Source organism: Ammodytes marinus (assembly GCF_949987685.1).
Source record: "Ammodytes marinus genome assembly, chromosome: 16".
In the NCBI taxonomy this organism is placed as follows: Eukaryota; Metazoa; Chordata; class Actinopteri; order Uranoscopiformes; family Ammodytidae; genus Ammodytes; species Ammodytes marinus.
The window spans coordinates 12663655-12677516 of record NC_137220.1 but is presented as its reverse complement, the minus strand read 5'-3'; the positions used below and the strand labels follow the sequence as shown (position 1 = coordinate 12677516).

The window sequence follows — 13862 nt, the reverse complement described above, 5'->3', positions numbered from 1 at the left end:
GACAACTATTTAGTTTAGACCATAGTACGCGTTGGAGCTTAAATATTTAGTTGATCAAATCAATAAGGTAATTCTTGACAGAAAACGAAACTAATATTTATTCATTTCGGTAATTAATCCAGCACTTCTTGAAATGTGAAAGAAAGGTTAACATTTTCCAGCATTTCCGAACAGCAGAGAAAAGCCAAAATAATAAACAGATTATTTTTAAAGGAGAATTATATTTATTTTCTCCTAACCCCCAAACAACCGGGTGACCACTTTATGGGCGTCTGACCCCAGGTTGGGAAACACTGAATAATGCTTTTCAACTATATTTCTATCCCTGCTCAAGATAGAAAGATAGATGTCATGCATGTCAAGTCTATATACTTTTGGCCATATGCTGCACATTATTGGTACCGATGACCTCATTTAACCGCTCAAGTCTGACTAACTGATCACAGATATGCGGATGTTTCATGCTCATTTATTTCTGTCTGAAGTGGGTGTTTGAAGGTTTGAAGTCCCGCCTGCGTGAAGTTAATCAGAAAAACCCTAAGTACGTTGACAACGCCTTCAAAATAAAATCCTCAGATGCACACATTTATCAACCTCAGCTCTTTTACCTTAAAATTGGAGTACATTATTTATTTAAATGTTTTTTGTATGTTACACTGTGTAACAGGGTACTGTTTAACACAGTGGTTTTACTGCATTAATAGCATGAGTAGTCGACCGATTGATTAGCATTACATTTGACAGCTCCTCTTTTGGAGTCGAGGCTTTTATTTTTAAGGTTGAACCCGGAAGTCGGTAGTTGTATTTTTCTGTTTCCTTCATTGTTGGCCTCCTCCTTGTCAAGCGGGTTTGTAACGTAGATTTAACCGACACCTGCGACGACAAACAACATCAATAAACGAGCAATATCCTTTATTTATTTTTACCGACTACTAAAGGATGGCCATAGCTGAAGACGAGGCGTCTTTTTAACGTATTGTTTGCCGGCTGACACGGAGATGTTGCCTGCGTTGGGCTGAGTTTTTCGGTATGACAGGGTAAGAGGAAACTGTTTTTACATGAAATTAGACATTTTAACTCACTACAATGTATCCGAGGATTTCGCCACAAACTAGTAGCAGGGCTAGCTAGCTGATGCTAACACTAAAAATTACTGTTATTGGTGTTGGACAGTGTTAAGTGTCCTATTATCTGTCATTACTTGCGTATAGTGTCGCTCTATTGTAATGTTGGGTGGAGCTAGTCGTGGGCGAGGTTATTTATGAATGTATTCTATGTTTAAATTAAGCTTTTCCTGCTGTGTGTATGGTGTAAACAACAGCCACAGTTAACCACAACTGACGCATTGATTTGTAGCATTAACCGTTGGACAGCATTAAAACATGCTATTGTTAATACTGCAAGGGCTTTACCTTCAAAGCAATAACATTTTAATCGTGATATTGGTGTAAATAATGTATGTCCAGGCTTGAGTTAAGGGTCTGAGTACTCCTGCAATGACCTAACTGAATAGTAATATAGACATTTACACCTACTCACTGCCACTTTTCCTTATTCTCAATCTCAACAGAATGAAGGCACATCAACAGCAAGCTATTTTAGAAGTAGGTATGCCCATATTTGGTATAATAAACCGAACGCCTTGATGACAGATTTGTTTGGTAATTCTTTAATTTGTTGACCGTTTTTTTGTTTTTCTGTGTTTCAAATCCTTAGGTCAGCATCTCATTACCTCGAAATCAAGATTTCCCACACAGATTTTCAAATGAAAATGGAGGATATGCCCCTGTCAGGCCCAGACAACACCAAGCTGGAGGTAAAACAACAAACATTATCCTAACACAATACAAGAATACCGTCAATATGTCATCATAGAAACATTGTACAGACAGCCATGTACAGGCCAATGGCAATTTACAATTTAATTTGTATTTCTTCCATCCGTGCATTTTGGGATTTAGTAGAAGTCAAGAATGAGTCTCATTTCCTCTTATATCGTCCCCTTTCTGGCAATTCCTTTTGATAAATGAAATGTTTAAAATCCTGAAATATTTTGGAGCACTGATGTTGACACAATGGCATGGTTACCTTCAATGTTTATAAGTTGGCCTCTTGCCGCTAAAGCCTGGAAAAAACAACATGGGTGGTTCTTTTGTTAGTATTACTACGTATTGTTGACCAGCTACTGTTGGTTTCTGGTCTTTTTGTGTCTTGTATGCTTTTTTGGGCTCGGCATATTGTTTATGACACAATAATAAAATTAAAACAGTCTTTTTTTTCTACGGAATCCAGTCTGTATTTGGTGTTAAATGATGGTATTTTGTTTCTTGTTTCAGGCCTTGGTCCAGGACATCTACTCTGAGCTGGTGGAAGATGCCTGTTTGGGTCTGTGTTTCGAGGTGCATCGTGCTGTGAAACAGGGCTACTTCTTCTTGGATGAAACGGACCAAGAGAGCATGAAGGAGTTCGGTCAGTGCCGCTGCTTCCAAGTTTGTTTTTCTGGTCCATTTGTCTTCTTGTCATTTTTTGATGTTGTGTTTCGCTTACAGTATGTGCTTTTCATCTGACCTTTCAGAAATCGTGGATCAGCCAGGAGTGGACATATTTGGCCAAGTCTACAATCAGTGGAAGAACAAAGAGTGCGAGTGCCCCAACTGCAAGAGATTAATCGCAGCGTCTCGCTTTGCTCCACACCTGGAGAAATGTCTCGGCATGGGACGCAACAGCAGCCGCATCGCCAACCGCAGGTCGGTCAATGAAGATCATTTAGGATACAGATTGTTGTATTGATCCAGAATGGATATGAAAGATGATCAGACTTTTAAAATAATATAAAACCTTTTTTTTTTTTACACTTTTAACAGACTCGCCACCAATAATACCATGAGCAAATCAGAGAGTGACCAGGAAGACAATGATGACCTCAATGATAACGACTGGTCATATGGGGCAGAGAAAAAAGGTAAGAATGAAACATTTTTAAACTATTCATTTCCACTTTGGCTGAGAGAATAATTAAGCTACCGGCTGCTTCCATATAATAAACAAACCTCTTGTTTCGATGTTACAGCAAAGAAGAGAAAGTCAGATAAGGTCATTTTTGTATTTGTTTTCCCATTTTGGAGATGGCATTAAGACTATTGTGATGTTTATAATCACGTTAATCTAAGCTTAATATTTTTTTTTTTCCTTTTTGTGCAGAATCAAAATTCCCCAAGACGATCCAAATCTTTAAAACATAAAAATGGTGAGTGTACAAGTGTTTGTACCTTCACCTTTCTGAATGTGATGTAAATGTTTGAAATGTTTTGTTCAGCAGCCTTTAAGCCTGAGCATCGTGTTGCAGATCAGGACATTCTGTGTATGCAGTCACAGGAAGTAGAATATGGACACCTGCTGTCCATAAACCAACCACAGCGCAGTGTAAAGAGGTTATATAAGCAAAGCGGCTCCCCATATCAGACTGAGCCAAACTTGAGTCATGGTACACAGCAGATTAGCTTTTGAAACAAGAGTTTGATAATGATGCACAATGACACTGTATATTTAGCAAACTCTTAGATTATTAGTTGGCACGCATTTTTGGAAAATTCATGTGCTGTTTAGTAAAAGGAATAGTTTGGCATTAAAGGTGGAGTGAGCGATTCTGGGGAATGCTTGTTGTCGAAATCACTTTTTATCAAAATCAGTGGATATCTTAAATGACAAATTAAAGGGCATGGTGCTAGCTACGGTGAGCACCCTTTGTTTGCGTACCCATTTACAGAGCTTTGTTCGTGTATAGGCAATGTATTTCTTTTCAGCGCGCACACACAGCACGGAAAGGTGGCAGATCATGATGAGATATTTATTGATTTTTATCAAAAAGGGATTTTGACAACAAGTGTTCTCCAGAATCACTGACTTCACCTTTAACCTAAAAAAAGAAAGTGTTTTAACAACAGTTTATGTTTTTTAAATCTGGTTTTATACATGCAGTATATTTTTGTAGTAGCGCTCTATCTAAGAAGGGGGGTAACAAATATAAAATAAAAAAGTCTGCTGTAAGCTGCAAGCTAGTTTCTAACTATATAACTTGACTCCTGATTGTGACTTACTTTTCTTTTGATAAAGACATTTTACAGTTTCAATGTTAAAGACATTTTAATGTTAATATTGCTGCACGTGGTGTAAATAGAAAGGATCAACAGTTGGGTTTTCTTATTCCAGGTGATATTGGGAGCACCGTCAGTTCAGATGCTTACAAGGTGAAAAATCCTCCTTTTGTTCATGTAGCATTCAAGACCACAAAGCTTTAAGTTAAATGTCTTTTGTGTTGCACATCGCAAAGTGTTAATACTAGTTCATGTTTGGTTTTTCATTTCAGAACAACTATAATACTGGCCTCAATTATGAGACTTTAGGCCTTGATGAGGTCAGATCCTTTTTGACAACGGTAAGTTATCAAGGCATTATCCTGTTTCTCAAGCAAAACCATCACTTGTTGCTTCTTCTAGTTTACTTTAAGAGGCGTTGATCAATGAGGTGGTGTTTGTTTCTACAGCAATGTGGGGTGATCTCTGAGCACACTAAGAAGATGTGTACCAGGTAAATACAGCACACAGTGATAAACTTTTTTTTTGTGGTGCTTATGCAGGATGGTTGAATTTGTCCTTTTCATGGTCTCACCATTTTATTTGATCGAAAGTCTGAAGTCAGTGTCTAAATGTCCCTCAGTTTGGCCCCTTTGTGAATTGTTGTCATTAAAACAAAATCACTGAGGACATCTGTCTTAAAATGAATGTCCTGATTGCATGTGATATCTGGAAACATGATCAGTTTCATGTGTTTATTTATGAAAAAGATCATGTCAGTTGGGACTAAGGGGTTACACAAGTGGCAACTTTTAGCATTTACATTTTTTTTGTCTGGACCACTGATTGATGTGTTTCTTCCCCAAAATTAAACAACAACAGCAATGACACAGATATAAATTTGATTGGACCATTGAGGACGCTGTCAGTGAGCAACATAATATGCAACTAAAATCTCAATGCTGAGATAGCCCCATTGGATCGGTCACTGATTGTGTTGCCGTCCAGGATGTATATAATGCCACCTTGTGTGTCCCTCCAGGTCTCAGCGATGTCCCCAGCACACGGATGAGCAGAGGAGGGCCGTCAGGGTGTTCCTCCTGGGGCCGTCCGCGTGAGTGTGCCCCCCCCCCCCCCCCCATTTTCTTCCCCACCCTTTTCCTCAATCATATTTGAATGAGTGTGCGGGTGACCCTCATGGTGCAAGTGTTTGCTGAAAGACTTTTCTGATCAGGTTGCTTTTGCCAGAGCACAGGGCAACGCTGCTGGTCAGTGTTGTGAATCCTCTGGTACAGGGGCATTTTTTTCTGCAAGTAACAAATCGGTTGTAAAAACTAGAAACTTAAGTTAAGTTGCTTTTATTGGTCGATTCACACAGGGCTACATTGAGATTTGTCTTTTCGCATTTCCCCACTAAAGACAACACACTTGAGGGGGTCCTCGCGCAAGGGTCAGCATAGTACAGCGCTTGGGTTAAGTGCCTTGCCCAAGGAAACAATAGAGATGGTGGGCAGCGTAGATGTAATAACAAGCGCTACTAGTTTTAAAGCTAACACCATCCTATCCTGTCCGACCCCCAGGGTTACTTATTGGCCCCTCTTTCCTTTAGTCTAGCCCATCCCAATTTCTACACACGTTGAATTTGTGCTGTACGGATTATTATAATCTTACCTCCACTTTACTATTCCTTGACTATATTTAGATTTATACGGTTTGTACAATTTTAGATAGATGTGTGAGTTTTGTCCTCAGCAATCTGAACAGTGTAGTTGTGTCTGTGTTTCCTGTTACAGGCCGTCGCTGCCTGATGCAGACGCTGTGGTGGAGAGCGACAGCTTTGACATTCCAGATGGACAGACCCTGATGAGCCGCCTGCAGTGGGAAGACTCCCCTGATATTTCACCCACCGACTCTGCCTCATCGAAAGCCAGTAAGAAAGAAACACACATGGTTTTTCATTTTATTTTGAATTGTTTTTTTATGAGGTACAGGGAGGAAGAAGGCCTTTGACCCGGCGGTCTCACTGATTATTAATTTCTTTGTTCATATTTACATTATTTATTTTCTTTTGTGGATATACGGTATAAATGTGTATGTTTTCCTTTTTTTTGTTGGTGTGTGGTTATACATCTAAAAATATGTAGCAATGTGTAAATAATGTTTTAAGATGGCATAAAATATACAGTCGAGGAAATAAGTATTTGATCCCTCACTGATTTTGTAAGTTTGCCCACTTACAATGAAATGAACGGTCTATAATTTTAATGCTAGGTTTATTTTAACAGAATATCAAAAAGAAAATCCAGAAAATCACATAAAAAAAAGATAGAAATTATTTAGCATTTCGAGTGAAATAAGTATTTGATCCCCTATCAAAACATTGCTTAGTACTTAGTGGAGAAACCCTTGTTGGCAAGTACAGAAGTCAGACATGTCTTGTAGTTGATGACCAGGTTTGCACACATCTCAGGAGGATATTTGGACCACTCCTCTTTGCAGATCCTCTCCTAATCTTTGAGGTTTCGAGGCTGTCGCTTGAGCTTCAGTTCCCTCCACAGATCTATTGGATTAAGGTCCGGAGACTGGCTAGGCCACTCCATGACCTTAACGTGCTTCTTCTTGAGCCACTCCTTTGTTGCCTTTGCTGTATTTTTAGGGTCATTGACGTGCTGGAAGACCCATCCACGACCCATTTTTACAGACCTGGCTGAGAGAAAGAGGTTGTCACCCAGTATTTCATGTTACATGGCCCCATCCATAGTTCCCTCGATGCAGTGAAGTCCACCTGTCCCCTTAGAAGAGAAACACCCCCAAAGCATAATGCTTCAACCTCCATGCTTGACTGTGGGGATGGTGTTCTTGGGGTCATAGTCAGAATTCCTCTTCCTCCAAGCATGGTGAGTCACTATGATACCAAAGAACTTGATTTTGTTCTAATCTGACCACATCACCTTCTCCCTAGCATTCTCTGAGTCGTTCAGGTGTTCATTGGCAAACTTCAGACAGGCCTGTACATGTGCCTTCTTGAGCAGGGGTACCTTACGGGCACTACAGGATTTCAATCCATTACGGCATAATGTGTTACCAATGGTTTTCTTGGTGATTGTGGTCCCAGCTGCCTTGGGATCATAAACAGGCTCCTCCTGTGTAGATCTGGGCTGATCCCTCACCTTTCTCATGATCATTGATACCCCACGAGGTGAGATCTTGCATGGAGCCCCAGACCGAGGGAGATTGATGTTCATATTGTGTTTCTTTCATTTTCGAATAATCACACCAACAGTTGTCTCCTTCTCACCCAGATTCTCGCCAATGGTCTTTTAGTCTATTCCGGCCTTGTGCAGGTCTACAATCTTGTCCCTGATGTCTTTTTAGACAGCTCTTTGATCTTGCCCATGATGGAGATGTTGAAGTTTGATTTATTGATCATGTGTCTTTTCATGTGACAGGTGTCTTTTATACAGGTAACAAGTTGAGACAGGTGTGTTTTATACAGGAAACTAGTTGAGATTAGGAGTACATTTTTAAAGCACAAGGACTAATCTGTGGGAGCCAGAATTCTTTATGGTTGGTAGGGGATCAAATACTTATTTCACTCAATGAAATGCAAAATAATTTATAATTTTTTTTTCATGTGATTTTCTTTTTGATATTCTATCTATCACTGATAAAATAAACTTCGCTTTAAAATTATAGACCGCTCATTTGTTTGTAAGTGGGCAAAATTACAAAATCGGTGAGGGATCAAATACTTATTTCCTCCACTGTAAATATGAAGCCAATTTCTGATGATTAATTACTCAGTAGTGGAAAAGGGGTATGATTTAAAGCTTTTTATGATTTAAGCTTATGCTGCTTTATATTCCTTTTAGGACCTATAAAGTGCATTTTTCTTTTACTTTATACTTTAATTGTATTGTATTATTTTCACAAGGTCAAAATAAAGCCTTCATTCATTCATTCATTCATTCATTAAAACACAGTTGATAACAATTTTTTTTTTCTATTTCCTCTCACAGGCACCAACCATTCAGATTCGAGGAGGCCCAAGAAGAAGAAGAGGACGACTCTTGGTTTGACCAGTGGAGGTGGTGTGGTATTGGGAGGAGGGGGAGGCAGTCTGACAGGAGGCGGTGGGGGTGGCAGCAGCAGCAGCTCTCAGAGTAATATCAGCTTAACCACCAAAAAAAAGAGGCCCAAACTCTCAGCACCTGCTATTTCCAGTATCTATGATGACCTAAAACTAGTCTAAAGCCCCATCGGTCAGACCTCCTCCTCTGTTAAGTCTATCTTTAAAAAGCCTACATGTACAGGCCTGGACTGGATGGGATGAAATATGATATTGTAGTTCTTATTCATTCAGCCTTGACAAGTTAGGGCAGTTTAGTGAACATTTCTCAAACGTTGAAAGAGTCCAATCGGAGTATATGCTGCAGAAACCTATTGGAAAAAACATTCCAACATGTTCCCCTTAACAGTTAAATTATACTAATTTAAATATTAACACCCAAACTTTTCTATCACAGAAGGAAAAGGTTCAAATCTTGCATTTGGCTTTTTTCATGAAACCTTATTCATTTAGACTCTGTGTCAGTTTCACTCTATTTTGAGGAGACGTCACCTGCTTTCAGTTTAACACTTGACTTGTACACTGGAATACTTGTCAGTGGCTTTTTAATTCTAGCGTTTTATTGCACAGGTGTGTGTGTGTGTGTGTGTGTGTGTGTGTGTGCTTGTGTATGCTGTTTTGCATTCAGTGTGAACGTCACTTTTTCATGTAGTGTGTGTGTGGTTGGCGGGTGCGTATGTGACCATTTCTATTTTCATAAAACTATGCATCCTAGAATGTGACATTTTTATGAAAGTATGAGTGGCATTTTTAAATATTTAACTTGTTTGGTTTACATCAACAATATATTTAAGTTTTTAACGAGTCACTGCCTATGAAGTGATACTGTTTGTTTATTATTTGTATGTAAAATTGCGGATTTTGATATTTGATGAGCCTTTAGGGCATTTTGGGGCACATGTACAGTATGTGTGTATATATATATATATATATATATATATACATATATATATATATATATATATATATAACGTGTGAGATAGAAACATAATCATGAATCTAACGTAAACGTTCTTTCCTTAGTACAAAATATTTTTTCTTGTGTAGTTTTACTCAGTTTCTGCTTTTGGATCGCATCATACTTTAAGTAGAACATGGATGTCGTAGAAAATAAGTTGTATTTGTTTTTTTCTTATAAATTTGCTTTAAAAAACCCAGATCTTTACTGTTGCATATATTATGGCAGAGTCCAAAATGTATAGTTGAATTTAGGGACTGTAGGAAAATCTTTAGGGTTGGATTAAGGTGTCGGTATACTCCATCACAAGTACTTGGTGCGTGTGTGTGTGTGTGTTAGGGTTTCTGTAAATTCTCCAAAACCTACAATGAGTGTCAGCTGTGCAGGAGAGAAAGGAGAGTGGTTCTTCTATCTATTTCTGAAAAAAAAAAAATCAAACTAAATATGTTGCAACACTTTGATTGCCTTACAGGAAAGAGAAAATGTGCATCGTCATATACATATTTAAGCGATATCACGTCACTCACTTTGTTTTTATTTATTTATTCCCGGTGATATTTATTGTATAAAAAATGTTTTAAAGTGCATTTTTTCTCATAGGATTACATTTTCATACAGTCCCTAAAGTCAAGTGCATTCAGTTTTATGCCTCAAATGTCGTGAAAATTTAAATCTTGTCAAAGCGTGATTAAATAGCCAGTATGATCAACATTGTCATGTTTCCGTTAAGGTCTGTAGTAACTTTGGACGTGCCCTTTTGAATCTTTTTTTCAGTAAAGTCTTGTGATGTGCACTAATGATAAATTTACTGTTTTTGAGATCCATGATGGGTATAATTAGATTCTTATGCTACGATTTCATGGATGAAGCTAAAAACTGATGTTCTCTCTTTTGTGGGAGTGCAATAACAAAGAACGCAATGTTTTTTCTTTGTCAATGACTGTTGTGTATGGACATTATGTGACTATTTTTCTTGCCATGCGTGCTTGTTTGTATATAAATAAACAGACCCCATACCCAGAGGCTCACTTCTTCAGACACTGAGACGGAAATGGTTTGAAATGCTTTAATTTGAGACATCACTGAAGCCAGAGCAGTCCAGCATAATCAGGAGCGTTCCAACATCCCGCTCCAAATATGTAAGTGCCAGATGCAGGTTCATCTGATTCGTTCTATCATTTTATTTACAGAAAATACACAATATATTTACAATATCTTTTTCCCAAAGAGTCTATTTTCATGGTTTGATTATTTAAATTAGCCATCTTTCTACATAGCAATAGTTTTTTTTTTTGCGCAACAAAAATATCTGAAATCTTCAGCCTAGCACAGAGGCAATTGTGGAGTCCAATGCTTACACTGAGCTTGAATTATTTAAACACAAAATAATAGTAAAAGAGTTAAACTGGCACACACAACACAACAGTGAGTGATTACAAAACATTTTAAAATCTTGCATCTATTGGTTAATTTTTCATTTAATCTTTTTTTTTTTTTTACACAATGGACTATAAAACAATGACGCACAAGGAAAAGCATTCTGAATCTTTATCGACAATAGAAGAGCAGACAGAGTGTTTAAACATGGTGTGAACCACTGAGTCGGAGTTTGAGGAGAAGCTAAATGATGGTTCACTTGCTGTAGATTATTATTTAGCTCACGTATACTGTACAATCACTCATCTTTTACCTTGGTACATGCAAAGACAAGCTCACTTTGCCACCCACCCACGCACTCACACACAGTGCAGGATCCCAATCTGATGTGGTTTCTGCAGCCCAAGCACAGTTTTTAAAATAGTCCCGTCTCTCCACACGGTGCTGTAGTTATATTTATTTATTTGCCTCACAACATTCATTCGTTAGCGTGTTTGTGCCCCTTTTTTCTCTCTTTTGCCTTTTCAGCGGCTGTGCATCCCAAATATCAGAAAGCTGAAGAACACAGTGACTCCCACGAGGGAGATGGTCGCAGGCGCGGTAAAGAACTGCCTGTAGTTGATGCGGAAATACCACACGACGGCCAGTATCACCACAAACACGGGCACCACTAGACTGCTTGTGCTGATGGCCACGCCGGCGGCTCGAAAGCCTCCAGACGTGACCCCGGGCCCAGCCGGAGCCCCTTCCTCTGGAGCGGCTTCCTGCAGAGCCTGGGAGATGTGGCAGTGGATCACACTGTTGTCTGTGATGTTCAGCGACGACAGAGTCTTCTTGGGGTCCTGCAGCAGCTGGCCCTGGTAGATAAGTTTGATTTGGTGCTCCCGACCTGAGAAGTATTTACTGAGAGAAGGGAGATATGCCAGAAAGAAGAACCGTAGTTGAGACTTATTCATGGAATAGCAAAGCTTATTTTTCTTTCTTGCAGAGCGTTAAGATAAGAATATCAAAACAACTTTCATGTCTGTACGATAAATATGAGACATTACATGTTTATTAGCAGAGGCAGGATAGCGCGTTTTTCCCTTGTTTCCAGCCTTGACGTAAAGCTACACAGACTCTGGAGAATGGAGCTTCACATTTCCCCAACAGATTATGAGCTTATGTGGTATCCATCTACACAATTAATTATCTGCAAAGTAAGTAGTAAAACAGTTTTTTTCTCAAAGAATGTAGGTGGTTGTTTGTTTTTACCTTTTCAGCACTCCCACTGTCTCCTGTGGTTCTACAACAGCTAGCTCCTCCGTGTCGTTTAAGAACTTCAGGCGGACTGAGATGCATTTTGTAGTCATGGTCATAGTAGGAGTAGCGGTTTCAGAGGTGGTCGTGGTGGTGGACAGCACTGGGAATGGGATGTGGTCTATAATCTTTTTCTCTTCCTCCATCTCTTCCTCGTCATCATCATCATCCTCTTCTTCCTCCTCTTCCTCATCCAGACACTGCATTCTCCCGGTGGCCTGTGGCGGTTTGCTCTGTATATCCAGCAGTAGATCGGCGGCCCTGACCCCTTCGGCTCCCTCCCCGGTAACCCCCGCTATGCCACCCTCTCCTTCTCCCCCTCTGTCCGTCCCTGGCTCTCCGTCGTCGGGTTTGTTCTCCTGCGAGGGGGCTGGAGGCTGCTGTTCCGGGTTGTTAGAGTCTGTGCTAGTGGAGCCTCCGCTGCTGTACGTGTCGTGGGCCCCCAGGCCGATGAGCGAGGCGTGGGCGCCCACTGTCAGGATGGTGCCCAGGATGTGGTCTCCTCGGTCGGCCACGTGGGTGGAGAGCCAGGCCAGGGCCAGAGCCAGGGCCAGGAGCAACACGCCGCCCGCAGCCGTCACCTCCGTCTCCAGCCCGTCCAACATGGTCAGTGCACACACTGCCATCTCTGTCCTCCAAACCTGAACACAAGAGGGGGTAGGACACAAGTGTAAACATTAAACAATAAGTCAGGTTTATTTATATCGAAATAATTGACAAATGTAGTACAACAACGTAGAGACAAAGATTGAACACAAGGTTAAAGACTACATAGTATACCATTCTCTTATATGGAAACATCTCATCTAAACACACTCAATTTGAATATAATGTCTTTGCACATAATAACCTCAAAGAATGCTCAACCTCAAACTTATCCAAGATATTCATTATTACCAAGCAACTAATACATTTTTGCTGTAACTTTTTAGGATTATGTCAACCATTTGAGATTTTGTCTCTGTCTGTGTATTTTCTTAAGAGTTTTTTAAGGCCATTGTGGACAATGTTGTCAATCAAGACTGCTTTACAGCAATATTGGATTTATATCTGTATTTAGATTCAGACGTTCCCATTTGGTCCAACTATCTGTACACAAAAGCTTCACAATTTATTTAACAGGAAATGTACTCTGTAATGAGACAATGTAACGGCAATGCACCTAATTGTTCATGAATTTTTTTTAAATTATTAATCCAGAATGATAATGTTCAAAAAGCCCACACCTTAAAGCAATGATAGATGAGCTCATACAGCTCATTTACACAAGGCATACATCAAAGGTTACACAACCCTCCTGTCTCTACATGTAAACACTGTAACGACAGTATTTAATAGCTCGGCAGCTAAACACAGATGTCTCGATTATACATAGGATTATTGCCAGACACATAGCAATCCTTTATACGAGCTATTACCATATGGGAAAGTCATTAGCGGTATGCAGGATGAAGGTTTCTCTACCTAAAGCTCCGCAGAAGCTTATTGGACTGGTCAACAGCTGTGAAGCTGCGTCCACACAGCCAGCTGTTTACATACGTGTCCATGTTTTCCTCGCTTCACGTTGGTCCTAATAATCGGCGTAAACTTTTCAGACTAAATAAAAGCTGTTTTGTAACGTTACAGTGCGTGTCGCTGATTAATTTATGCCACATCTGCTAGTTAGCAAGCTAAGTTAGCTCGCAGGCTAGCCTACCTTTGCTAGCTGCAAAAGAAAAAAAAAAAAAAAAACGACCTTCGGTTGTTTACGACTCGATTTGTTTTGTCGCACACATTTTTCAAAACAAAACACATCAGTGGGGTCTGCGTGGATGTATGTTCCAGTGTTACCGTTCAAGAATCAAATGCTCTTACCGGCAAGCTGAGGAATCAGAGCATGTTTAGAAGACGAGTCTCGGTGCTAGTCTAGTTAGCAGCTGCTCCCTAACGACCACATAATAAACACAGAGGCGAGGAAGCGAAGTGACGTCATTACGCCATCACGGCGCAGGGCACAGGTATCGGCGGGGGCGCGCCTGTTGCTCCT

At 39.9% G+C, this 13862-nt stretch overlaps 2 protein-coding genes across 4 annotated transcripts; one reads left to right on the top strand and one right to left on the bottom strand.

Annotated features, from left to right (window-relative positions):
• Window positions 1–862: 862 nt before the first annotated feature.
• On the top strand, window positions 863–10167 carry atxn7l3a (ataxin 7 like 3a). Of its 3 annotated transcripts, none has more exons than XM_080043736.1 (14): window positions 863–1037; window positions 1571–1604; window positions 1717–1816; window positions 2337–2469; window positions 2576–2747; window positions 2865–2962; window positions 3071–3093; window positions 3202–3247; window positions 4210–4247; window positions 4367–4435; window positions 4544–4587; window positions 5116–5187; window positions 5867–6003; window positions 8093–10167. In XM_080043736.1, exons 3-14 carry the CDS (start codon window positions 1766–1768, stop codon window positions 8323–8325), a joined length of 1116 nt encoding a protein of 371 aa, XP_079899862.1. In that variant the 5' UTR covers window positions 863–1037; window positions 1571–1604; window positions 1717–1765; the 3' UTR covers window positions 8326–10167. The 3 variants fall into 3 exon arrangements, with proteins under 3 accessions (XP_079899862.1, XP_079899863.1, XP_079899861.1); XM_080043737.1 differs by having other exon boundaries at window positions 1571–1608; XM_080043735.1 differs by lacking the exon at window positions 1571–1604.
• A 53-nt stretch (window positions 10168–10220) lies between these two features.
• tmub2 (transmembrane and ubiquitin-like domain containing 2) lies at window positions 10221–13773 on the bottom strand. Its single transcript, XM_080043540.1, has 3 exons — window positions 13691–13773; window positions 11792–12477; window positions 10221–11440 (listed from the first exon to the last, which is right to left on the bottom strand). The coding sequence occupies exons 2-3, from the start codon at window positions 12460–12462 to the stop codon at window positions 11062–11064; spliced, it is 1050 nt and encodes a 349-aa protein (XP_079899666.1). The 5' UTR covers window positions 12463–12477; window positions 13691–13773; the 3' UTR covers window positions 10221–11061.
• Window positions 13774–13862: the final 89 nt, after the last annotated feature.

Excerpts from the sequence above, each read along its gene's own strand:
- tmub2 (XM_080043540.1), bottom strand. The coding sequence starts at position 12,462 with ATGGCAGTGTGTGCACTGACCATGTTGGACGGGCTGGAGACGGAGGTG. Across the intron at positions 11,441-11,791 it reads ACAGTGGGAGTGCTGAAAAG|TAAATACTTCTCAGGTCGGG; the intron begins GTAAAAACAAAC and ends CCCTTCTCTCAG.
- atxn7l3a (XM_080043735.1), top strand. Across the intron at positions 1,817-2,336 it reads CAGACAACACCAAGCTGGAG|GCCTTGGTCCAGGACATCTA; the intron begins GTAAAACAACAA and ends TTCTTGTTTCAG. Across the intron at positions 5,188-5,866 it reads TTCCTCCTGGGGCCGTCCGC|GCCGTCGCTGCCTGATGCAG; the intron begins GTGAGTGTGCCC and ends TTCCTGTTACAG.